At 39.2% G+C, this 27,357-nt stretch overlaps 1 protein-coding gene across 1 annotated transcript; it reads right to left on the minus strand.

The window, feature by feature from the left end:
* Window positions 1–7,687: 7,687 nt before the first annotated feature.
* LOC149208589 (uncharacterized) lies at window positions 7,688–8,326 on the minus strand. Its single transcript, XM_089398387.1, has one exon. The coding sequence runs from the start codon at window positions 8,324–8,326 to the stop codon at window positions 7,688–7,690; it is 639 nt and encodes a 212-aa protein (XP_089254513.1).
* Window positions 8,327–27,357: the final 19,031 nt, after the last annotated feature.

A 27,357-nucleotide genomic window follows, 5' to 3' on the forward strand; every position in this document is an offset into this window, starting at 1 on the left:
CATCATTTCTTGTACTGATAGAGATATTAACTTTTTTTCCTTGGGCATTCCCTTTTAATGTAATTAACTCGTGATGTGTGATTAAAATACCCTTATAGGAAAAGCATCCTTCCTTCATCTATGGATTAGATTCCGTTTGCTTTATCTTTTAAACCTTTTTTTTTGTAAGCATGGTGGGACTACATCTTCATCATGTCAAATATATCAACCACAGTCGGAGCAGGGAATTGAATTGGTGACCTCACATCAAGAAGTACCTTAACAAAACCCATGATCACCATATCTCCAAGACCTCATGGAAAAAATAAAATTTTAACTTTGAATTTATTTATTTTTTACTAAATATTTTTAATATCTCCTAAATATTTTATCTTTTTTTATCACTCTTTTTCTCTAGAAAAGTACTTTTATATTTGTTCAAGAATGTAATTTATTTTACCTCTTTAATGTTGCATTTAAAAACCTTTATAAGTTTTAAAATATTTTATTACTTCTTCGCTTGAACTTTAATACAAATTTTAATACACGCAAAAAAATTTCTTCCAAGATTGGTCGTGCCTTCTCTTCAAATTGGTGGCGACGTTTCACTGGTATGTGGGTGTAAAAAAAAATATGACAGGCCATCCTTTTAACAAGTACCAAGTACAGATTGTATGGCATCGTAGTGGAAACAAGGAATGTGCGTTGACAGAGGTTGTACAACACAGGAAGTTGTGGTCGTAGGTATAAATGACATGGTAGGGGTACGATTGTTGGTTTTGGAAAAAGTGGATGGAAATGGAACAGGTAATGGAAGATGTTACAGACTGAATCGCACAGTGGTGGACAATGGTTTGTGTGATTGCGATAATTTAGGTGGCAGCACTCTTTCAAGCAAACATCAGCGACAGCATCAAAGAGTTGTGTAGTTGTGTGGAATGGTATTATCGCAGGTCTTTGGCTTGTGAATGGCAAATAGAGCAAGGTGAATACAATTAGCAGTTGTGATCAGGAAGAAGTCAGGTAGCAGGAGGCACAGTGGTTGGTCAAGATTTTTGGCGGCCCGTTCAGTGGTTGTAGTAACTCGTGCGTGCATGTTGTGTGAGGGCTACGTCTAAGCTGCAATTGCGAGTTGTGGATGCCATTGCAGTGCAAACGGAAGATGTGGTGATGGTGGTTTCAGCATATTGTTGGGTGTCAGGGTGCTAATTATCATTTTTGTTTTTTATTCGTTGTTTTTTTATGTATATATATTTTACTGGCCAAAGGCCCTTTTTTTTAAATATATATATATATATATATAGATATATATATATATATATATAGATATATTCTTCCTCTTTTTTTTCCTTAAATGGCCAAGGGCCTCTGATAAAATCAACAAATGGAGAAACTCCAAGCTCTGGGTAGAGAAGCGCTTGATCACGATGACAACTACATTGACAAAGACTTTAATGGCCAATGGACAAGATCGGAGAAAGTGGCTCTGATACCAATGTAATGAACAAAGTCCGTTCGCGCTTTGATACCAATGTAATGAACAAGGTTCGTATACTCAAAGGAATGCTCTGACATCAATGTAACGAACAAAGTTCGTATACACAACGGAATACTCAAAATATCTGGTATATAAAAATATCCATTATAGGACAGAATATATTATATAAGAATTGTCTTGAGAATATGAAATGATTACAATTAGGGTGAGGGTCTGTTTATATACCTCGGTAGGTACCTCTTCACAAATGATCATGTCCTTAGAGACATGCCTCTTTACTACTAATTATTAGTTAATTAATCATTAATCATTATTATTGTTATTTACATTATATATATATATATATATATATATATATATTATTCCTAACAAATTGCCTCGACTCATCTGATATCCTTCTATCCAAAGTTGTTGATAGTGGTGGAGCTACGAATTACCATGATTGTAGCATTGAATGCCATACTTGGTGGCAATAAAGTGTGTTGATTTGCACAAAACGAGGAGCTTAGATGATTAGACAGTGAGATTGTGTGCCAAGTGAAGTGGATTTGATAGGGGTTCAGATGATGGGGGTGGAGTTTAAATTGCATGGTGTCAAACTATCAAATTATGTTTTTCCTAATGCTACGCTGATGTGCTTGAATGAATTGCTAAGGGGTGATGCTACCACATCCCCCAATTGAATGGCCAAGAGGGATGATGATAGTCCTCCCCCCACCCTTTCAAATGCAAAACAACCCATCCGAGGAAATTACAAGGTTATTATTATTTTTTTTTTTTAACAACGTCGTCTACTTGTGTATTATAAAACTTGCGATTCAAAAACTATTACAATAAGAGGAAGATTCCAAGAGCTGAGATTCAAAATTGGGTTCGCAGACCCATAGTTCTCGAAGCTCTTCTTAACTACACTTAATACTGAATTTAAACGGCTATATTGCCTTACAAAGGATCCTCCTATCCAATTATATCTACACTGCATGAGTTAGGGGGAGTGTTGGGTAACCGAGTTGAAGCTTCTCCTTGCTCACTCTTGCTCACACTTGTTGAAGCTTCTCCATGCCACTCATGAGTGGAGGCGGAGTGACTGTTTTTATCTGTCCTCAGGTGGTCTGTGGTGCTCTGTGACCGTCCTTGTATTCTGTAACAGACATGGGTGTGATCGCGCCTTCCTTTGATTCCGGGGGAGTGTCGAAGAGAAATGCTGTTGATTTCTTGCATGTTCAGATCCTGAGACCGATTCCCTGTCCTGTACCCTCCGTTTTGGCAGTCGAGATGGATTTGTAGAGCAGAAGATCTCTTTTTCGCTGGCCTGTTGTCTTGAGTTAGATGCCTGAGTTGACTAATGGTCAGATGCATTGGGATTAAGATATATCTATGGGATATCATGATCATATATTTCCTCATTCTCCCTCACCTGGCCCGTGGGTCTTTTAGTGGCCTTGTTGGCCAGCTCGTCAGCTGTCTTATTATGTATTCTGAGGACGTGTTTATAAGTCACGTTGTTCATGCCCCTGGCTTGTTCAAAGATTCTGTCTTTTGTTCTGTTCAGGGCACATTGGTTGAAGTTGTTCCCCTTGTTTAAGGCTGCTATTAGGATTGCTGAGTCTCCCATCACTAGAAGGTCATGAATGCCCCTCCTCCGCGCTATGGAGATCCCCAAAAGGAGGCTATATGCTTCTGCTTTGTTGTTTGACAAGGTCCCCAAGCTCCATTCATATGTAACCATCGTTTTTCCTTGAGGGTCCTTTAAGACTCCCCCTGCTCCAGCTATGCCTGGATTGTTCTTTGAGGCCCCGTCGAAGTGTAGTGTGTGCCTCTTTTGCCTTTGAATCCAGTTGTTAACTTCCTCTTTTGACCCTCTGATCTTCCATTCGCTCTGTCCAGATCCATTGATTGTCTTGAATTTTGGATTTGGCTTGCAGTTGAATCTTTGGACCCATGCTTTCACTTGCTCAGTTGAGTATTCCGGGTCTGCTTGTTGAATCCCGTTGGCTTCAATAGTCTCAGCTATAAGCGCAATAGTTTTGGCCAGAATATTTGAGATCCTAGGTTTTTTGTCTTTGAAGATGCTTGCGTTTCTGGCGAGCCATATCTGCCAGCAGAGGTTGGAGGGAATGCTGGACCAGAGTCTCTTGGCGAGGGTTGTGTCTTTGGTTGCAAAGGGAGAGAGTTTCCCCCAGCCTTTCTGAAGGAGAGAGACCTGGTTGGGAACCTCCCCTGTCTCTAGAGGGCTGGTTATGAGCTTCCAGCATGTCGATGCTATTGGGCAGTCTATGAAGAGGTGATTGAGGCTTTCTTCCTCTTTCCTGCACATAACACAGATGGAGGGCCCCTGGATCCCCTTTTTTCTCAAATTCTCAGCTGTTAGGAGCTTGCCATGGAGCAAGGTCCAATTGAAGAGTTTTATCTTCGGGAGACTTTCGATTTTCCAAGCATTCTTGTGATATTGCCAGTTATTCAATGCAGCTTGTTTTTGGAGCGCTTTGTAACCTTCCCTAACCGAGTAGGTGCCTCCATTTGGATCCCATATGAAACTGTCCTCTTTCCCCTTGCTTGTGGGAGCTGCTCCTGCTAATGAGAGTTTAAGATTGTTCCATTGGTCCTTTAGTCCATCGGGAAGATGCCTGATTTTCCAGCCTTTCCAGCTGTCATGGTCCCAATTTGAAATATCAAAGAGAGTTGTGAGATTTTTATCAGACATCCACTGCTGTAGCGGCCTCAGTTGGGGAAGCTTTTCCTTGGCTTCCTGACCCATTATTTTGTCTTTCCATATGCTGATTTGTTTCCCATTGCCTGGGGCTTTGGAGATATGAGACTTGAGGAGAGGTAAAGATTTTTTGATCAGCTTCCAGACCGGGGTGCATTGTCTTTCTGTGATTGTGTCGGAGAGAATATTGCTGTTAGTTCCACTTAGGTATTTTTTTTTCAAGACCTCTGCCCACCAGGAGTCCTTCTCAGTTAGAATTCTCCATATTAACTTGAATCCCATTGCCAAGTTTGCCAATCTGGGCACTTTAATTCCTAACCCGCCTTTTTCTATGGGGAGGATGACCTTTTCCCACTTTACAAGACTGAATTTCTTCGTTTCTTGCTTTCCACCCTTCCATAGAAAGCTTCTAAGGATGAGCTCCATGTGTTTATGGATGCTTGAGGGGGCGAGCGTTATGGCGAATTGATAGATAGGGAGGGCTGATAAGATGGACTTGATAAGGATTGTTCTTCCAGCTAGATTGAGCCAGTGCATCCCCCAACTTTGAAGTTTGCCTCTAAGCTTCTCGATCAAGTTGACCCATACTTCGTTTTTGATTGATTCTTTGGCCAGCGGGAGTCCTAGATACATGAAGTGAGACCAACTTGATTGGGCTGGGATTTCCAGAATCATAGCAATCCTTTGAGTTATATGTCTTGGAACATTCCAGGTATATATTTTGCATTTGTTGTTGTTTAGTTTTCCCCCCGATGCTTGAAGGAAGAGATCAAGGATGGCCTTGAATCTCCTTGCCATAAGGCTTGAAGCTCCACCTATTAGCAGAGTGTCGTCTGCAAATAGGGAGTGATTGATCCCTTTAGCTCCTCTGATTATGTCCACTCCAGTGATTTCCTTCAGCCTTCTCTTGTTTTCCAAATGCAAGCTTAGGGTTTCCGCCATTATAATATAGAGGAAGGGGGATAGAGGGCAACCTTGCCTCAATCCACGGGTGCTTATGAAGGCTCTGCAAGGCCTCCCATTGATGAGCGGAGCTGTCCAATTCTGAGAGACACACTCCCTGACCTTATTGATGAAATTCCTTGAAACCCCAAACTTTGCAAGCACAGTCTCCAGGAAGGCGTGGTTTACCCTGTCAAAGGCACTCGCCATGTCCAGCTTGATTATCATGCCTTTCTCGTTTCTAGCTATACTGCTGTGAATTGCTTCTTGAATCATAATTACATTATCAGTTATGTGCCTCTTGGGAAGGAACCCACCTTGATTGTCAGAGATGATTGAAGGAAGAATTTGTTTCAGCCTATTAGCTAGGATTTTTGAGATAATTTTATATGACACATTGCAAAGGGAGATGGGTCTGAACCTATCGAATGATTGGGGGCTTGGATCCTTTGGGATGAGGGCTAGAAACGAAGATTTAACACTACTTCCCAATTTGCTTTTTAGGTGGAAGTTTCTCACCATTCTGAGAAAATCTTTTTTGATAGTATCCCAGTGAGTTTTGTAGAAACTTACCGTGAAGCCGTCCGGGCCTGGAGCTTTGTCCAGGGGCATGCTGTTGATGGACCACTCCACCTCTTCTATAGTGATTTCTTTATCCAGATTGCTGTTTTGAACTTCAGTAACCTTCCTTTCAATAATGTTGGTGAAGTCTGGGTTTTCTTTGTACTGAGGATCGGCTGAGAGCAGGGATTGAAAATGATTTGTTGCGGCCTCCTTGATTTCCTCGCTCTCTGTTAACTCTTTCTCATTGAACCTTATCTTACCTATATTATTACCAGCTCTCCTTAACTTGAGGCAGTTGTGAAAGAAAGAGGTATTTTTGTCCCCCGAGTTGATCCAGAGGCATCTAGACTTTTGCCTGAGTTCTTCCTCTTCTTTTCGATGCTGGTTGTATAAAGCTTTGTGCATCTCCGCTTCTACCTTTTGATCTTCTTCTGTTTCTTGAACTGTCTCCCTTTCCTGATTCCATTCCTCCAAGTTTCTTTGCAGCTCGGTTTTTGTCCTCCTTTCCTCGTTTGCGTGGTTTTTTGCCCAATTTTTTATGGCGATCCTTAGGTGTTTGATCTTTGATTCCCAGACATAATGCGGTGAGCCTGTTATCTCTATCCTCCATGTCTCCTTGATCAGAGTTTTGAAGTCCTCGATGGCATCCCAGACCTTGTTATATTTGAATGGGAGCGGGCCCAGATTCTCCTCTTTTTCCAAGTGCAACGCTACGGGTTTATGATCAGAAGTGAAGCCCAGTAGGATTGAACTGTGGACCCTTTGAAAGCTGATTGCTGCACTCTCCTGAACAAGAATTCGGTCAAGTCTTTCTTTGATATTGTTTCTGCCTATCCTTTTGTTTGACCATGTGTAGCGGCCATTTTGAGGGGGGATGTCTATAAATTTGTGAGCTTGTATGATGTCCTCCAATTTGTCTCTGAATGGATCTATGAAGTACTTCCCTCCAAGTTTTTCTTCTGCGTTCCTGATTAGATTCAAATCTCCTCCAAGAAAGATCTTCCTCCCTTGCAGGGCCTCGATGTCTGCTTTCAATGATTCCCAACAAGTGGCTTTGTCCCTAAAGTGGGGTGGTGCATATACATTGTAGATTGTGTATTCCTCCCTCAGATCTAGACTTTGCATGTCGATTCTGATCCACCATCTGTTTGGATTGTTGTTTATGAGATTCCATTTGCTTTTCTTCCATAATACACCTATGCCTCCTGATGCTCCTATTGCACTCACGGCTGTTCCTGCATACCTTCTAAACTTTGAAGTGCTGATTTGGAATTCTTGTTCACTGATTTTGGTCTCCTGGAGTAGGAGGAAGTCTGGTTGTTCTGAGTTCATGAGATCACGGACTGCGTTTAATTTGAGGGAGGAGCCCATCCCCCTACAGTTCCAAGAGACCAAAATCATCATTTACCTATTTTGTTGTGAGGCCCGGTTTTCTCCTTCGTTTTCTCGCCGGTTCCCTTGTTCTTGTCAAGATATGTGTCTATTGGTTGCTGTGTTCCTGTGGTCATCTCTTTTGCTGCGTTCTCATCTCTTATTTCCTTATTCGATTTTCTTCCCACTTTCCTTGGTGGATCCGTGGCTGCAATATTTTCCTTTGTTTTGTTTCTTGTTAGGATCCTTTCCACTGTGCGAGGGGGGGAAGCCTGGAGGGGGGAGGAGGGGGGGGTTCTGTTGCCCTTGGGGGATGGAGGGGGGGATGAGGGTTCTTCTGAGGCTAGGGTTTCGAAAGGGTTGGAGGATGAGGGAATGGAATGATCCATGCTTGATGGGACAGCGGAGATGGGAGGGGTTTCAGAGTGGGGCACCTCTGGTTCAGGGGTAGGGTTTGACTTCTTTTTTTTTTTTACTACTTCCCATGTTTCCTCTGGGGGTTCAGAGCTGGCATTGACTTCTGTTCTAGCTTTAGAGCACCTATTAGCAAAGTGACCATATTCGTGACATACCTTGCATTTGAAGGGAAGTTGCTCATAATCCACCTGCTGAATGTGTGTCCACTAATCAACTCTGAGCTTGACGGCCTCTGGTAATCCTTTGCCCAAATCCACTTCCACGCAGATCCTCGCACAGGCATGCATATTCTCTTTTGGCTCCGCTCTGTCCACATATTTCCCTATTCCGTTTCCAATTGCTCTAACTGATTCATCGGCCCAGCAGTGAAGCGGCAGATGCGGAAGGCGAACCCAAACCGGGACTGCATTGGGGACATCCATTTCTGGGTCAAAGTCCGGGGTCCATCGGTTGAGGTAAAGGCCTCTGGTGTCCATGAAGTATGGTCCATTCCTAAAGATAAGATTACGGTCCTCCACAGTTTCGAAGAGGAAGGTGAAGAAGCCTCTTCCACAGAATCTTATCGCAATTTTCCCCTGAACCATAGCGTTCCAATTTCTTTCCACCCATCGTTGGACAGTTCGGGAGGACGGCCATAACCCCGTGAACTGCCCAACTAGCCCTCGTTCTGCCAAGGCAACAGCGGATCTCCTTGGGAGAGATGGGGGGAGAGGGATCTCCGGTATTTCATCAAGCTTCTTGATAAATTTTGAAGCCGTGGGTCGGATCCGTTCTGGATTGTTCTCTGGGATAAGAGATGCAAAAGATTTCTCCAAGTCGGCCTGTCCTGTATCAGGAGATCCCATCATGCCAGAGGCGGTTCACAGGGGAAGGGAAAAAGAGGAGGCAAGAGGCCCAGCAGAGGGAGCAGCAGGCTGCCCTCGGCAGCAGCACGAGCAGCGGCGGGTGACGGGGCAGAAGGCCCAGGGAGGGGGAAGCAGGCGGAGCAGGAGGCTCGCAGCGGGAGCTGCGACCCAGCAGCGGAGCTGCCAAGCGCAGTCAAGGGCTCGGGGGTTTCACCATCGCCAAACGCGCTCGATCCCACCCGGTTTCGTTACAAGGTTATTATTATTATTATTTAAAAAAACATGTAAAACTATTCTTAGCCATGAAGATTCACCCACTTTATCAAGGAGATTCTTAACCTATAAATAGGCATTGTTACAATACAGTGGCTTATCAATATTGCATGCCCAAAAAATAATAACACGTTTAATATGACACTTGTTCATTTGACATTTTTTAAATTTATTTATTTAATTAAAGGGATAGAAAGGAATAACTACTTTTGAGATAAATTTCGACCTTTGATCTATGAATATTATTAAGAATACTCTATGATATTTCATGGCGGTTAACCATCCACCTAATATTTATTCATAATTAAATTAAAATTATGGAAACTTTATTCCAAAATAGACATGCCTATGGATGTAACTAGAACATTCCATGAAGATTAAATCCTACCATCCATCTAATAATTACTAAGTGTATTTGATTTATGGTAAATCAATATATCAAAAGTTGTAATATATATTATAACTTGTGAAAAAGTGAGGAATAACTACGAAGTTATGGCTTCTATTAACATTATAGTTGATTAATTGTGGGGTATTTTATGCTTATTCACTAAACCTTCACTAGTGATTATCCTCTGCATATTATATAATCATCTTCATCATGTTACATTCTCATATAATTCCAATTTGTTTCTCATTTTTGTTTCAACTTGTTACAATTCGTAGTAGTTTTTAGACAATTGAGGCTATTCCCCTGAACTAATCACCTGTAAATATGCTTCCTTGTAGTTTGGTTATCTTCTTAAAATAATTGACCTATGTTTCCATCCATTGGAATAAATAAGGTTTATTTTAGAAAACCATAACCCATTCACTACAAGTTTTAGGGAACAAATTTCACTCTACTTTATGGTTGCTCTAGTAACAAAAGTAACTCCATTTGAAACATGGTTTAACTCAAAATAAAAATGTATCTTGGTGTAATAATTTGTATCGATGGGTTTTTTCTTTAAAGTAGCCACTACACGAGGCTCACCATGCTTCTTGCTATAAATATGAACTTAAAACACGTCATGCAATTATAATAAATAAAAATAAATAAATAAAATAGATGCAATGAACTTATGGCATTGAATATTTCCTATATGTGATAGTATTTAGGTGCTAATTTGGATCTTTACCATTTAAAAACTTATGGGTTGAGAAAATCCATGTTATTCCAACTTCTAACCACACCCTCAAATGTCGATCTATCAAACTCCATGAAGCTTTAGACATTCATCATCAAATATACTTGATTCTCGATTTTTTTCATGTTCACAGACAAGCATTCTTTGATACATTAAAGGGTTTTTAAATGTAGTTTCTTCCACATCTTATTCTTCATCAACTTGTGCATTTGATATGTTTTAACCTATACCTACTTCAATAGTAGAGACTCCAAAAACTAATGGTTAATTTTAGTAAGTTGAGAAGTCGTTTTATCATGCATAAAATGAATGTAGAACTATATATGTAAAAGTAAAACAAAACTAATCGTTAATTTTAGTAAGTTGAGAAGTCATTTTATTATGCATAAAATGAATGTAGAACTATGTATGTAAAATTAAAACATTTAGCCTCTATCTTTGTCTTATCACTTGCTAAAGATTTTTACTATAGGGGTTTTGAGAAGATAACCCATTTTAGGATTATTTTGAGTTAACTTCCCACTCTAGTACCTAAATTCAAAAGTATCACCCACCCCATTAACCCCATAAACATAGGGAACATTTTGGGAAGAGTCATCGCATGATATCTTAAGTAGCAAATTTAATGGACTCTAAGACTCTTGTGATGATAAATTCAATTTTCTATATTAATTGTAATTAATAATCAAACCAGTATCACTATCACCTTATGCACCTATGCGCCATTATGGTCTCCTACCACACTCAGACAGTTTTCAGAAACATCTCATCATAAGGATTAGTCATCACAATGTATACATAATAAGCAACATCAAAATCATTAGTCTCAACCAATATCATGAATCCTCAAAGAGAAATGTATATACCACAATATCTATCACAGAAGTCAAAGTAAGACTAAATATGTATATCTTAGAGTTAGTCTAGGCTGAGGGAGTACACATTTCAACACTTGGTCAACATGGATCCGCTATTAAGTATATATGGAGGTTAGGTGAAAATCAATTGTTCCCAACATTAGATTGGGTTCAAAGACTCCAAATTCTATTTTTTTGTGGAGATTGTTTGGTATCGCGGTTGCTTTGGTAGTTTAGTCAAACTTGGCTTAGATAGTCGAGCATGTGGGTTCAAAAAAATCTGAAAGCTTAAAATGCAAAAAATAACCAAGGAAAATTTTATGATACAATGTGTATCACATGAAAATATGTATTGTTGTGATACAGTTTGCATTGATGGGAAAATAAATTAATGTGATACAATGTTTATCACCAGAAATTAAAGACTTTGAGATTTAATATATTTTGAGAAAATCAAGAAAATTTCATATATCACAAGAGAATATTTTCTTGTTGTGTGATGTATCATACCAAGGTATTTTCTTAGTAAAACACACTACACAAAAGAAAAAATATCTACAAAATACACCACACAAAAGAAGGAAATCTTGGAGAATTTTAATGTATCGTAAGAATTTCTTATTTCATGATGTATTACAACAAAATATTTTTATAGTACAATACACTACATGAAAAGATATTTTTTAGACATGATAAATGAAGGGTCCATGCTTTTTGTTATATTTCTTCATTCTACAGGAACTGCTCCCGCCTTTGAGTTGGTGGCAATGCTCCCTACTACATTGCATCAAGGCCTTGACCCGCGTGGGATTTCTTTTAGTTGCCCAGTTCTGGTATGTGGGGTTTGGTACCCAGGAACTTTCTCTATTTGGTTTTAAAGGCGTCCAATTAGGTTCCTTTTGTTCTCTTCGGCAGGGTTTTTCCATGGTCGTTTTGACTTGGCTTCTAGAGTCGGTTCATTGTGAATTCCTTTTATTTTGGCTCCAAATTGCAAACTTTATGGCCTATTACTTTTATTACTACAATTATTTGCCCTCGCTATGATTTCTGGTCCTCCCAGTGGGGTTTCAACAGGTGGTTTGGGTCGATGATGTCATGGTACATGCACGCCATCCCATATTTTCTCTAACTAAAATTCATTTTGGTTGGTGGGTTGTTATTCATACATGCACGGGTCATTTATTATTGATTACTTGTTATCATGCCAGTCTCTAGGTAAAATTATCACTTGCAGTCTTCATATTACTCCTTTTCACTCACAAAGGATCCAAGTCTACTCATGTAGTCATTCACACTCGTCTTCCTTAGTATTTATGGCTCCTCAACAGAGAATGGCAACTCAGTGAGGTGGTGCAAGTAGTTCCTCTTTCCATCATTGTCGGATGTTTGTATGGGAGTCGGTGACCAATTTTTTTGATATAGCCCCTCCCAAGGCCAGGAAGGAAATTCTCCTTCTTGAATCAAAGGAGTTTGGTGATCAGGCTTATTTCTTAGACTCAGAAGTTGGAGGTGCTTCTCTAAAGTGAATACTAGACCCGGGAAAATTTCGGAAGAGCAAGCTTCATTTCCTACATTCTATCATAGTGCATTAACAGATGGACACTCTATTGTGTATGGTCCTTAGGGATAAGCAGGTCGACAACTATAAATTGTTTACAGGGTGGGAGGACATCAAGCTTGTTATGGCAATGATAGCTTGTTATGGCGGTCTCATGGTCAACTTCTATGTTTTTTTTTTCAAGTCAACTACTAAGTTTTTAGCTTTGTGCTAAACTAATTTGATTTTGTTTTTTTCCAAGGGCTAAACCGATGTTATAATTCATACTCTTTTTGAAAAATGTACTCATAATAGTTAAGAGCTCACTGGAATGATTTTTCCATGGGTTATAGGGTACACATGGATGAAGCCTTTGTCTCCCAGGATTGTTTTGTGTCTCATAAAATCACTTGTTGACGATGTAATCCTTTTTCAATAATAGAAATCATTTCAAGAAGCTTACAAAAAAAATGAAGTGAAAAGATCTTTCCTTGTCACAAGGAAATACTCTTTTTCATGATGAGATATCACGAGAAAAGATGCAATGTGTAACATTGAAGAAATCTGCCATGTGATACCAATAAAAAGGTAAATTTTATGATGCAATTAATGGAGAAGATAAGAATCGGGAAATTTTGAAAAAACTTTAAGATTTTAGATAATGCAACAAAATATTTCCTTGTGGTGAGGTGTATCACGCCAAGGTATTTTCATGGTGCAATACACCACGCAAAATAATAATTTTGTGATGTGATAAAGTAGAGAAAAAGAAGAATGATTCTTTGTTGCAAGAAAAGGAATTAAAAAGATGCAAGACACTACAAGAAGATAATTTCCTGGTCCATTGTGAGGGAGGGAGGTGGGAAAACAAGAGACCCAAATGGCATAGAAAGGGATCCTGGAATAAGGAAAAGACACCAGTTGAGAAGATTGGGTTTGACCCTTCAACCAAGAAATGTCAGTAACCCAGTATATGAATCTTTGATGGAGAACTATCTCGGGGTTATAATACTTAGGGTGAGAAGGGGTGAAAAACTCAGACATATTTAGGATGATACTGTTTTGGTCATTGGGAAAACAAGAAGTGGGCTCATCATCGTATTTGGGGAAAAACCATGATTCCTAGTTCTTAATAGGAGAAATCATCTCTTCATCAAAACTAGGGGGATGAACATCATCACAAACATCTATTCCCAGGGTAGGGGAAGAATGTTCAAACATGGAGAAAAACCCTTTATCGGTGGCATGGCCCAGGGAAGCATCCTCCTCAATTTCTTCTATATTAGAGTCAATATAATTTCCCACAATCTTGGAAGGCTCTTCTTTTATCGAATCATCTTAGAACATAATGAAAAGACTTTTCCAATCACTAGGAAGGGCTTCATAAGGACCAAACCAACATTGTTATTCAGAAGGGGTGGAGCATTTTTTTCTTCCCTGAGCTCATCCTTATGGACTTGAGGAACCATGGGGTCTTCATTTCTATAATCATACCTAATTCCCCAATCAACAGCACCAAAGTCACTCATAGATTCTTTATTTATTTGACTATCATGATCTTCCTCAAAATCCTCAAATTCTTCACTATATATTTGGCATTGGTTAAGATACCATTCATTCCCTTCTTTAGGCAGGGAGGATTTTTCCTCCTTCATTTGTTCTCGAAGAATGATCTCCAAGGTATTTACTACATGATTTCCAATAAATGCCTCAAGAAGAAGGTCATCGATAGGACTCTCCTTATATATACTTTTTGTGTTACAGAACCTTTCCAATTGCTCACAATAGTGGGAGAAAATCTCTTGGGATTCATATGTGGCCATCAGTTTCCTACTAGACTTTTCACATTCCATCATCCATTCTTGCAATATCTGAGGGCTCTCGGGGTTGAAATCTTCCTCATTGTCCTTAAAGGATATGCTTTCCAATTCATGAGTCTCTCCCTTGGCATTATTATTAAAGTACGCATCAATAAGAGGCTCTTCTTCAAACAGAAAACCATATTCAATAACCTCCTCCTCTCGGAGGGCCAAATCTAACATTTGGGATATGTCTTCATGAGATTGGAAACTCGGCCCTTCATGCAACAAGAACAATGTAGCCAACATCGAAAGAGAAGGAATGCTTTTAGGTCTACATGATTCAAGCCAATCAGTACTTGGGGCAATGGATAGGACAAACAATTCCAAATGGTCACAAGGTTGAGTTATATTTTTCTTTGAAAGGTACCTTATGAACCTTACCACATGTTTGGCTACAAAATTTGGATCCCCATCGAATATTGGCATATTCTTCGTGGATTTCGATGAAGGGCATCTTGTGGTCCCTGTCATATCTGTGGCAAGAAAATATGTGGTCAACATGTTGTTGGGTCCTTAATGACATGGGAGTCGCCAGGGTGAATGAAACTGCCTTAACAAATGCTTGCTTCACCCTACAAGCATTGACTTTGAAGTTCAACGAAGAACTAGGGCTTTGTTCTTCCAATGGAGTCGCTAATAATCATATGTCAATATGTCGCATAGGGAACAAAACACATGTTTTGTGTCCCCAGCAACGGCGCCAAAATGTTACCACTCAAACTAGCAGGGGACCTAAGGGGAATCCCTAAAGGGCAAATGCTAGGCCAAGGGAAACAAATGGAGTCTTAGCCCACTATCACCTCAGCTAAGGCTCCCTTCTATTTATGGAATTTCACAGATGGGAGGAGACACGATATATGTGGAGTTGCTAATGAAGGATAAGTCCATGGATAATAGATATGAGTGACCTAAATAACCTTTTCCCAGAATTTAAAGGATAAAGATTGTTTGCTTTGTAAGCAAGGTACTAGGTAATCTAGGGAAAGGAAAAGAGGATTTGAGGGTCAGGTTTATGGGATAAGACATGTGAAGGAGTTTTCCAATTACTAAAATCCTTGTTAGAATTGGTATCCCAGATGGTTCCTAAAGAATGGTCTTTCAAAGGAGTGGGACCACACGGAATTTAAAGGATAAAGATTGCTTGCTTTGTAAGCAAGGTACTAGGTAATCTTGGGAAAGGATGAGAGGATTTGAGGGTTAGGTTTATGGGATAAGACATGTGAAGGAGTTTTCCAATCCCTAAAATCCTTGTTAGAATTGGTATCCCGGATGGTTCCTGAAGAATGGTCTTTCAGAGTGGGACCACACGAGGCCAAGTGGACCTAGTCTAGGGTATGAGGAAGGAATGTAGCAACCAATGATATTCTTACCCTAAACAAGGTAGGGAGAGGATCAAAAAAAAATATTTACTCAAAGGTGTTGGTTTGACCCTGGGAACTGCTAGCCTTGGGGATGGAAGGGCAAGTTTTGTCCCGGAGCTAGGGCTTGGATTTTCTCCCAATTCCACCGTCGAAATTTCTTCAAATTTGGAGGATGGCTAGAGGAAAGGCCAACGTAGGAGACCCTAGGAGATCGAATTTTTTTAGTCGCTAGCTTGTCGAGAAATTGAATCCCTGGGCACCCCAATGTGGCTAGACATGGGAGAAGGTGAAAGAATAAGAGTTTTGGTGACCACCCTTGGTAGATCAGTGCCTTAATCCTTGAGCAAATGGAGTCTATGTTGATTATGTGTAATATTTCTTGGTTTCCAGTCAAAGAGGCCTCAAAATTACTTCACAAACCTTCTAGGTCAAGTGAAAGCAATCTTGCAGCTTTTATACTTCAAATGCACAAGAGGAATGGCTTATCAAGGTCAAATTTTACCCCTAGGAGATTTCGCTCACACTACATGGCCCATACATGGAGAGAACGTTATAATAGAGACAAATCCACAATATTAAGCAATAACGGCATGTAACAATTAGCCCTAAAACAACAAAAATCCCAATCCAGCATATGTGACAAAAAGTACCAAGAATAACATCAAAATTTTGTACTTACATGCAATAGAGTATATCCAACCATTCACAAATGACAATAGAGAAACTCCAAGAAAAGATAGACCAACAACCATACATACAAATTCATCCATAAAAGCTCCAATTCATCCTCCAGAAAAATTGTGAAATTCTCTAAAGAAGAGAGAGATCCAATCCAAAGCGATGATGAGGACTGATCTCACCTCACTTGTATTTCTACACATCTTAGGAGTTTGAATTAGCCTCTTTGGCCTACATGAGCCCCAAAAATCAAATAATGTGCTGATAATACAACTTTTGGTGACAGCCCATCAAACTAGCTCATAAATGAAAAGTAATCCTCTTAAGAGGTCAAATAACAATCTATGCATGTCGTAGGGCCCTTTAAGAGGTCTAATGAGGTCCATGGGTGCCACAATGAAGAATAGGACCCTCAAAAGCAGCGGACAAGGGGTTATCCCCTTGTAATATGTGGTGCTCCAAATGATATGTGGGGTCACACAAGTGTCCTCATGGGTCTCTAAACAAATCGAAAATGCATGTTAGTCGCCTACAAAGGGCTAGGATGATAGTGTGGGTGATGCCATATCATTGCCCAAGTCTTGGATCATCTACCAAGTGTATGGTGTAGATCTGGGGCCAGCTGGGCATGATAGATCAGGTGCATCCTCCTCGTCCAATAAGTGAACCACGAGCAATCTCTAAATGGTTGTGGGGATTCATGGGGTGCAATATGTTGATGTGGAGGCCCATGGCTCTCAACGTTCACCCTACATGTGTCAATGTAGCCCTCTGGAGGATTAGGACCACGTATAGGGAGACCAAACCCAAATGGAAACCATCTGCAATCCTGCATAAGATCCAATGCATCCCCTAGCCTTCCAGTACAACAAGTCATTAGAGAAATCAAGTAAATGAGCTTACTTAATCATGGACCACAGGTGGGGACTTCATAATGGCTTACCCTTCCATAATGGGCTTTGGGGTGTGCCAATGTCTCCTAAACTCCAAATGAGGTGGTTTCTACTTCTAAAGGGGATAATATAGTCAAGGTACACCCTTTAAGAGGTGGTGGCATGTGAAAGATAGATGAATGGAGTGGGGAATGTGAAGGGGCAACCATAGGTCACATGTTGGGGTACAAGGGTAGCTAATAAGAGAGAAGCCCACACTTGGGTTTATAATGTATAGGAGGGAGCAATCATGGTACATGAGGTGCCCCGGCCTTGATTTTTCCACCCTTTCTTATATGTCTTTTGCCTTTTCATGATTTTCTTTGATTAAATGCTCGGGGCTCAAGGGGTCAGAACATGATGTATGAGATATAGCAGTGAATTCCCCCTTTTAAGGTGGGGTGGTTCATCGCCCATGAGGGGTTGGGACAATCATGGGTTCGTATATGATGAAAAAGGCTCATAGAACCTGTAGGAACCAGGGTGATGGCCATGATGATGGGGTAGGGCTCATGTATTGGCTTTTGCCCACGTGCTAAATGTATTTGTCCCAACCATCTTTTGCATTTTGTGGTACATTTTCCTATTGAATGTGGCCATATATATTTTTATCTTTATTTTAGCTGCATCAACCTTCGGGCTTCATTCCAGGCCATGACCCAAGTTGTGGGCAAGGGGAAGGGGCATGCTAACCCTATGTGGACCCAGTGGGGGAATGTGGACCCAAGTGGGAGAAATGATGAATGGGGTAAAAATGAATGGAAAGAGGGTTATATAAGCGGATAAGGGAGCGGGACCACGCAACCAGAATCAGGGTTTCCCTTGAAATACCATCCCTAGAGCCAAATGGTCAGTAAAAGAGATCCCAGGGGACTAGAATCCAAGGTTAATACCTAAAAGGGGTATAGAGGACAAAGGCACAGACTTAACCCATTATTTCTGTCAAATCCCCCATTAATCCATGCCCAGAAGTGTCCAGGATAAGCAAACTACAATACTTAATTTCCAAATGACAAAACATACCTTTAGATTCGAGAGGCCCACCTTCAAACATACGATCATGGTAGATGGGCAAGGGACCACATGGTTGGCTCAAGTGGTAGAGAAAATGACTCAATGAGCTAGTTGGTGGCTACAAGGGGCTATTGGTTGTCCATTGAGAACCATCTTGGAAAGAAAAAAATCTCTTGGGGATATTAACCACAAAATGGTGTGTAACATGGTCTAGCCTAGTGGCATGCCAAATCAGTCCATCTATATTGTACCCAAGTTTTTTCTCAAGTAATATAATCTAAATCCTCTAATCTTACATAAAAAGACAATAGTGTTGACTACAACTAGTATCATCACTTTTCAAATCGAAAGTCAATTTTAATGTTTATGTTTATGATAATATCAATTATCAAGACCACAAGTTCAAACAAGTTCTATTTTGAACCCTGAAAAAATAAAAACAGAATAGCACCATTTTTCTGCTTGGTTCGCTCATTGCTACTTGGGGACCCTTGTAAGTTTCTTTTCCTTCTACTTCACAATAATAGGAAGAGCAGGCATCGAAGGATCACCCAAACAACCTTACTCATCAACAACACATTCTGATGTGATAGGGTCTCAGCCCGATGAGGCTGAAAACCTCTCAGGCCCCCTTCCAAGCGACTTGCCCCTAGTCTACCACTAAGGATGCTTCTACATACTACAATTTATGCGACGATACCACCCGATTTTCATGTTGGGCTCTTCATGTACCACTTTTCTATTTCAGGGTAAGTTTTTTTCTCACAATAGTACCAATGGGCTAGGCCACAGTTTGAAACAAATTGTAATTTTAAAACTAAGGAAAAAAGGGTAATTCTGGGAGCACGAATTTTAAATTTAGAGATTGATTTGAAAGATTTTGTCCAATGCAATCCAAGTAGCCAAAGCCACAGTTTTACTTTTTACCCCAAATATTTAAAAATAAAAATGAAAAGTGAAAACTAAATATTTAAACAAAACAAAAAAGATATTGTCACAAGTAGTACCACATTTTGGAATAGGGATAAAACAGCCACTATTATGACCTCTAAAAAAGTGGAGGACTCTATAAGGTTCTCATCAAGTAGGTAACCTTGCTAGATGAGAAAAGCAAGATTTGAAAATGCATCATTCTTATGACAATCATTGCATATGAGTTTCTTCTTCCAGGGGGACTTTGAGCACGACCCCCGCCCCCCCAGCCTTCTCAAACTCATGCTTAAAAGGTAGTGAGATAGCATGTGAATGAGCTTGATCTCGAGGGCATATTGCTCACATATTCCTCAATGTGACGTGATGTTGAATAAAATTAAAGAAAAACTCCTCAAGGGGGAATCTTATAAATTTTCATAATGAACCAACATTACAAACTATGATAGCAAAGGATATGAATGTTGAAGATAGATTATTTAGAACAAAATTTCACAAACCTCAAGTTCTTAAAGCTCGCAATATACCCCTCAATGTTATCAAAGTCACCCATTTTGAGATTACAAAACTCAAATTTAGACGTTGTTTACCTTAGTGGCATTCATTGTTCCAAATAGTCTCTTGATGGTATCCTAGATTTTCCTCTTACTTTTGTTGTCCTTGATGAATCTAACTTAGCTTCACATATAGGGTGATTACCCTAAGACCTGCACCTGTATCCAAACTTGTGAGGTCGTAGTCAGTATCAATGTCAAGAGGAAGGGACCTCTCCTAGTACATCTATAAATCCTTGGTCCAAAGAAGCACAGTCATGTGATTTTCCCAAATATTATAATTAGCCACACTTAATTGCAAAAAATATCCCCCTTGAGTCCATTAGGTTCAACAACAACACAAAGAAGCTTTTATATAAAGAAAAATAAAGTCTTCAATAGTGCACCTTGATAAGTCCAAGATGGAAATAGAAGTACCAACTCCTCAAAAAAAAACGTGTAGTACACTAACTCTACCTAGAAAACAAGGGAGTGAAGAGTGTGTTTTCTTTAAAGGTCGTTTTAAACAATGAAAAACACTCTAGGAAATCCAAGAAAAAGATATGATGTAAGAACCTTAGTTTTGCAACTCAAAGAAGCCTTACGTGAATCCATTAGTAAAAAATGCTTACGTCAATGGTTAAAATAAGTGAGAAAAACACCCACTCTAACACCATGTTGAAATCCACAAGAGATCATGAGAGAATCAAATGAAAATATTACAAACACTAATTTTTAGTAAATAGAAAAATAACTAGCACTAGGGTAATGCAACACTTGAAGAGATATCACACAAGATGAGCACAGGCCTAAAGAGAGAAAATAACCCAAGTGTGCTAGAAAAAGAAATCTAAGCACAAGAGAGTGAATACTTGATAGGTGTTATAGGTGTCCTTACATAAGTCACTTTATAAAAGAAAGAAAAAAATGAGTAAATCACTTGAATAATAAAATACACATGGGAGTTGGGTATTTATACACAACTCAAGAGTGTGCTTTCCCTAATAAAGCTTTTGTATCTACATATATAAAATTGGCCATAGCCAAGTTGATAAATATAAACATAATCCACTATTAAGGTTGAACATAACTGAAGTGAAAATTACACTCTTGTTATCAAGGTTCACCTTTTTAAGGTTGACCATGACCAAAGTGAAAATTACACGTCCAATTGTTAATATCAACTATAACTAAGTGACAATGACACCCCTATTTCCAATATCCATAGTTGAATATATACCAATCCAAAAGAAATACTAAAACACAATATTTTATAGAAAGTATAAGGAAGTACGTAAAAATCTAAGAATCTCCACACCACAATATTTTATAGAAAGTATAACGAAGTATGTAAAAATTTAAGGGTTTCTATCGTTAAAATATTTAAAAGAAAGTAAAGGCTTGAATTATGAGGGAAAACGAATACAATTCACTTTATAAAATATGTCCACTAAAAGAAAGTAAAGGCTTGAATTATGAGGGAAAACGTATACAATTCACTTTATAAAATATGTCCACTACCTAATTTCCTTTTTGCCATCCTTTGTTTCCTTCACATAGACTTGATTTATATCAAATCTTCACCTGCATAAAATGTAGATATATTAAAGAAATGCATATATAATCAATCAGTTTAAATATTTTAGAAGTTCAAAGGAAAATAAGCCCCTAAAATTTAAGGAGAAAAACATAGAGTTGACTATATAAAACCTGACCATGACCTAGCATCTTTGTTGTGTTAAACGCAAAAATTATTTAGATTTATAGATTTAGAAATATTAATAAAGTCACTTTAAGTTTAAATGTTGTATTAATAATTTAAAATAAACGCAAGAGATTTTACAGTTTAAACATTTAGTGTCTGTGCAATGAGGGTTTGTGTTGTCTCAAGGATTACTCTGTTTATTTTATATACAATAATCATTCTCTCTTTTGGTTATCTCTGTGTTTTTTGTTTTTTTTGTCTGTCCAATGCTCATAATATGGTATTACAGCCATGTTGAGAAGTCAAAGCGAAGCAAAATAAGGGCTTAGGAACAACCAATTTCAATGACAAACTGAGGGACTTCGATACACATCGATAAGCGAAAGAGATTTTGGCCAGCTGAAACTAAGAATCATTTCTTTGGTTTAAAAGATCGAACCTATCTATCAATTTAACGTCAAGTTTAGAAGTTAAGAGAGAAAATCAATGTCGTTAAATTTGACAGTAGATTTGAAATTATTTTCCAAGTTAAATCGAAGGTTAAAATTGAATTACAGAAAAATGAAAATAAAAATAAGAGGTAGGAAAACAAATTTACAAGGTTTTTGTGAAAATTTCAAGCCCAGAGTGACTAATATCCTCGCAATCTTAATCAAACAAGTACATTGTTGGATTTAATTAATGCTGAAATTAAATTTAGGCCATAGCATCAATCATACAAAAGCAAAAAATTAAATAGCTAAAGCATAACAATTAATTTTCACATACACAAGTAATTACTCCTTCAAATCAGTGTTTCATTCCTTCCAAAAATTGTTAATTTTTCAATGTTCTATGCTGTAACAATCACTTATAAAAATTCTTCTTCCAATAGCAATCAATTATTCAATATATTTTCAATTACCCAATCATAGTAAGCAATTGTAAATAGAACATAAAACCATATGCACAATAGAAGACAGCCACGGAGATTTGGTCAAAGACCAAGGAAACACCTCACAAGGGGGAAACACTTTCTAAATTCTTTTTCTATTAGATTGTCATCAAATGTTCAACAAAGAGGTACATGGTCCACGTACATCAACAACTAGTCAAAGGTGAAAGCCTTGACCAACCAAATTAGCCAACCAATATTCAATCAAATATGAGCATAAAAGTCAAATCTGGCCAAAAGTCAAATCTGCAATTTTCTATCAAAGTCAACGGAAGTCAACACAGCCCTAATCCTTGGTCAACGGTCAAATATGCTCCAAAAGGGTTCGGTCAACCAGTCAAAGAGTGTGGCCTTCATCCCTCAGTCAAAACCCAGTCAAAGTAGCATCAAACTCTCAGTCAAACAATAGAGAAAATCTACAGTCAAACCCTAGCAGACCTGCGGTCAAACCCTGCTCAAATCTGCAATCAAAGGTAGTCAACATGCCTAGAAAGATTCGGTCAAAATGTCAGTCAACTTGGCCTTCCAAAACATGTCCAAAACCAAGTCAAATGAAGTCCCAAACAAACTTTCCCTCAAGTCTTGGAACCTGTACAGTCCCAAACAAAAGTCAACGCTGGTCAAATCAGATTGCCTCTCTCTCCTTCGCACATGTGAACTCGGACCTGCAAATTTCAGAGAAGATCAAACCAAATGAAGAAGGAATGATGCGTGATGAGATGCCTCCAAGTGATGTGACCTTAGGTGTATTTATATGTGGTTAAGGTGGACAAATTTCTTCTTCTAGCCTAACTTGTACTTTTTGATGTGACATGGACCAGCATTAAAAATATAATTTTCCCATGTGCAAAAATAATTTTCCAAGTACCAGAGGGGTCTCCTCAGGGTGAGAAGGGCTGCCCAAAGGAGATAATTTCTCCCTGAGCTGCCAATTTTCAACATTCCTCAGCTAGGGAGGAATTTCCAACTACATCATAAGTCTCATCTCGGATGTCTTGTCTTCATCATCACTATATCATATCATATCTCGTCTCCACTCATCTTTGCACATCTGTTGAACACTCTTGATCTAAAGAAGAAGAATCATCATAGGGGAGATAAATCTTCCACCCTATATCCAAGGACAATAGGCAGGATACCACTTACCATGAGAGGTAAGGATCATAGTCTATCATATTTTCAGTGGATCTTCCCACCTTGACCCTCAAGAGTCAAGTGATAGAACACCTGCATCCTTTAACTTGGGGAGGATACCTCTACTTACTAGTGGTAAGGATCACACACACCCAAGTCTCTCCTCACCCATTGGCCAGATGGGTGGCAATCCCAACAAGCCCAACTTGTGGGTAGGATGCATACTGGGGTATACACTATCAAGTCCTAGACTTGATGGTAGGGGAGGATACCTCTACTTGTCATAAGTGACAAGGATCACACAACCTACAGTGACAATAGGCAAGATATTACTTACCATGGAAGGTAAGGATCACATTCTATCATATTGTCCAGAGTTCCCTCAACCCAAGGAGCTCTCCAGCTCCATTCCCACCATGGGAACTCAAACAGGGGGAAAGAGCATAGCTCAGTGTCCTCGATCAGCCATGACCCTTTCCCGGGAGGGTCACATCAACCAGTCCAAGTTGCTCCCTGAAGACTAAGAACTTCCGTTTCGGCAAAGGCTTGGTAAGAACGTTTGATATTTGCTCATCAGTTGAAATGTGATGGAGTCTTATGGCTCATCTCTGCAACATATCTCGGATATAGTGATATATGATCTCATCTGATTGGACCTGTTGTGGGACATGGGATTCTCTGAAAGTCGGATCCCACTCTTGTTGTTGCAATATCACTGTCACATCCAGTACCTACTCAAACAGCTCTCCAAAGAGCTTCCTCAACCATACTGCCTCATAGCTAGCCATGCTAGCAGCAATATACTCAGTCTCAACTGTGCTAAGAGCAACGGAATTACGTTTCCTACTCATCCAAGATATCGTGGCAGACCCCAAACTAAAACAGCGCCCTGATGTGCTATTCCTATCAACAACATTTCCAGCCCAATCAACACTAGTGTATCCACGTAGTCTCACATCTCCAGTAGTATATCTCAATCCAAGATTGATAGTCCCATGCAGTTATCTCAGCACATGCTTAGCAATGACCCATTGTGCATGTAAAGGCTCGGTCATAAATTGGCTCAGAGTGTTGACAGCAACACATATGTCCGATCTAGTGTTCACTAAGAACGTCAGTGCCCCAATCAACTATCGATACTCAGAGGGATTTGGCATATCGGGTCCCGCAACTTCTCCACATAACTTCTTGAAGTTCATCTCCATCGATGTGGCCATGGACTTGCATTCCACCATTCCAAATCTCTCCAATAGTTTGACAACATATTTCCCTTGAGAAAGGAAAATCTCACCAAGTCTTTGCCACACCTCTAAGCCCAAGAAGTAGTGCATCAATCCAAGGTCTTTCATCTCAAACTCAAAGGCCAGCTCCCTCTTACACTTGAGAATAAGAGGCTCTCCACCTGTCAAGAATAAATCATCAACATATAATACCAAAATCAGGGGCATACCTTGGACGACTTTGAAGTAGAGATTCAAATCAACATTGCTTCTTGTAAATCCAAGCTTCATTAGGTAGCTATCAATGCGAGCATACCAAGCCCTGGGGGCTTGCTTCAATCCATAAAGTGCTTCCTTCCACCGACAGACATGAGTCATTTTATCATGTTCCTCAAAGCCCTATGGTTGCTCCATATATACCATGTGGTTCTTCCTTGAGAATGCCATGTAGAAACGCAGTCCTCACATCCATGTGGTGAAGTGTCCATCCCTGACTAGTAGCAAGGGAAACAATAGATCGAATAGTAGTATAGCTAAAAACAGGTGCAAAAATGTCATGATAGTCCTCTCCTTCTTTCTAGGAGAAACCTCTAGCCATGAATCTTGCCTTATATTTCTCGATACTTGTTAAAATTTGGGTACCAGAGGACAAGTGGTTTCCTAAGGCTTTGATCTTTGGCCTAGGGAAAAGTGTCCAAATTTATTTGTACTTTTCTCCTAAAGTGACTTTATAAGTGGTAACGTCAATTTAATTTAAAAGTGACTTTATAAGTGGTAAAGTAACATTCTAATTTAAAAGTGACTTCATAAGTGATAAAGTTATTCATCAAGCGGAGGATAAGAAATACTTGTGCAGGGTAAGCTCAAGGTTGAGCAAAGCATATTGTATTCATCCAAATTCTTTGACCAAGGGCACAAGGAAATAGGGGCTTGGAGAGCAGCAAAAGAGGCTAGAGATTGGCTTGAGCTTGTTTGTGAGCAAGGAGATTGATCATACTGAGTGTTGGGATTGTTCTTGTGAGAACAAGCATTGTATTATCATCTTGCATTTTTTATTTAATGCAATATAGATAGTAGGGGGTTTTGAGCAGGTTTTCCGTGGATAAATATTGTGTTATGTGTCATTGATTTATCTTCTTCTTTTTCATATTGTTTTCATCGATCTACTGACTTCCGCTAGTTGAAAGTAGAAGTAGATTCTTGTCTTTTGCTTTAGTCTGTGAATCTGCAGGGAATTTCTACACCCAAAGCCTCTCAAACTCAAGAAGATTGTCTCAAGCATAAATGCCTTTAGCAAATAGTTCTTGTGAAGGTAGGAAACCATCCAATGCCTTGTTCGCTAGCTCTGCATCTACATCCTTCTCCCCAACCATTACAAGTTGATCATGGATCTGTGTGATCTTCATAAGGTAATTGGTGGTTGTCTCTGATCTAGTCATCTCTATGGATCTGAGTTTGTTCAACAATATCATCTTCTTGTTTATTTCTGACTCTAGAAGAGACTAACCAAGGCATTGATCATCTCCTTCCCCATAGTCTTCTCAAATACATGAGGGGTCAGATGGTCCTTTATGGCATCCAAGGCCATCAGCTTGGCCTTCACTTCCTTTTCGTTGTGAGTTGCCAAGTCCTACAAATCTGTAGGCAGAGTCATAGAATCCTTGCCAATATTCTAGACATTATTCTCTTTTGGCAAGAGTGTAACCCTCACCTTCCATGCTAAGAAATTCAAGGCACCATCCAATCTATCCGCAAATCGGAGGCCTGCTACTGCCATCTCTAAGATCTATTGCAAAAACTACCAAATCAAAAATAAAACATCTTGAAATTATCTTACTGTCGATCCTTCTTTCCTGTAAAAGATTCAAAGCTGCAAATCCCTAAGAATCTCAATGAGCGATCCCATGTGAAAATTCCAAGCCCTAGGTAACTAATGTCCTTATGATCTCAAATAAACAAGTAGATTGTTGATTTTAATTAATCTTTAAGTCAAATTTCAGACCATAGCATCAAATCACACAATAGATAGAAATTAAATAGCAGAAGCATAAAATATAATTTCACACACATAGGTAATTACTCCTTCAAATCAGTTTTTCAATCCTTCAAAAACACTTACAAAGAAACCTCCACACACTACCCAAAAGAAACAACATTGCATGAATACCACAAAAACACCTTGAACTAAGCTTTTATAGCCTGCTTGAAAAAGTTCAACCTACTAGACAAAACTAGAAACAACAGAAAATTGTTCTACGGCCTGTGGGACGACTTGTGCAACCTATCTGTATGACTATACAAATATGTCAGCACGACTGTATGGAATTGTTTTGTACCCTATGCAGAACTACTAGAAACCTATACTAATTGTTGCCTCCTGTCTGGATTGCCTCTCTCTGAATCCCTACTCTCTCTCTCTCTCACGCAAATGCCCAAGTACACAACTGTTAATGTGCGTTGAAAGCCTCTACTTTGCCCTATCTTTATACTTTCAGTGGATAATCTATTTTTCATATTTCTCCTAATCTAAGTCATCCATAAGATACAATTTTAGACTCAACTACTAAATATAAGACTTTCACTTTCTTTTACAAAACAGAATTACTTCTCCAAAAATAGAGTTAGTTTTCAAAGATACTTTTCAAAATATCTCGAACTATTTCTTACATGTTCACACTGAACATGTGTAGAAGTTCCTAACTAAGCTAAATTCTCAATAGTGCAAAAGAACATGCTTTGTCAAGGGTCAAGACTTAATGTAACAATATCATACCTCAACAAATCGATGTTTGCACCAATCTCTTCTTTGCTATGGGTCACTTAGGGAATTGATATATGATGCCAAGCCAAATTTTTCCTAGCACTATGTTAACTTTCAATAATATCTCCTATACAAATGCACACATTACATAGATGGCATCCACAAACACT

Source organism: Pinus tabuliformis, chromosome 1_2 (assembly GCF_031772625.1).
Source record: "Pinus tabuliformis cultivar Carrire ecotype Pingquan chromosome 1_2, CPIR1, whole genome shotgun sequence".
NCBI classification, from domain to species: domain Eukaryota; kingdom Viridiplantae; phylum Streptophyta; class Pinopsida; order Pinales; family Pinaceae; genus Pinus; species Pinus tabuliformis.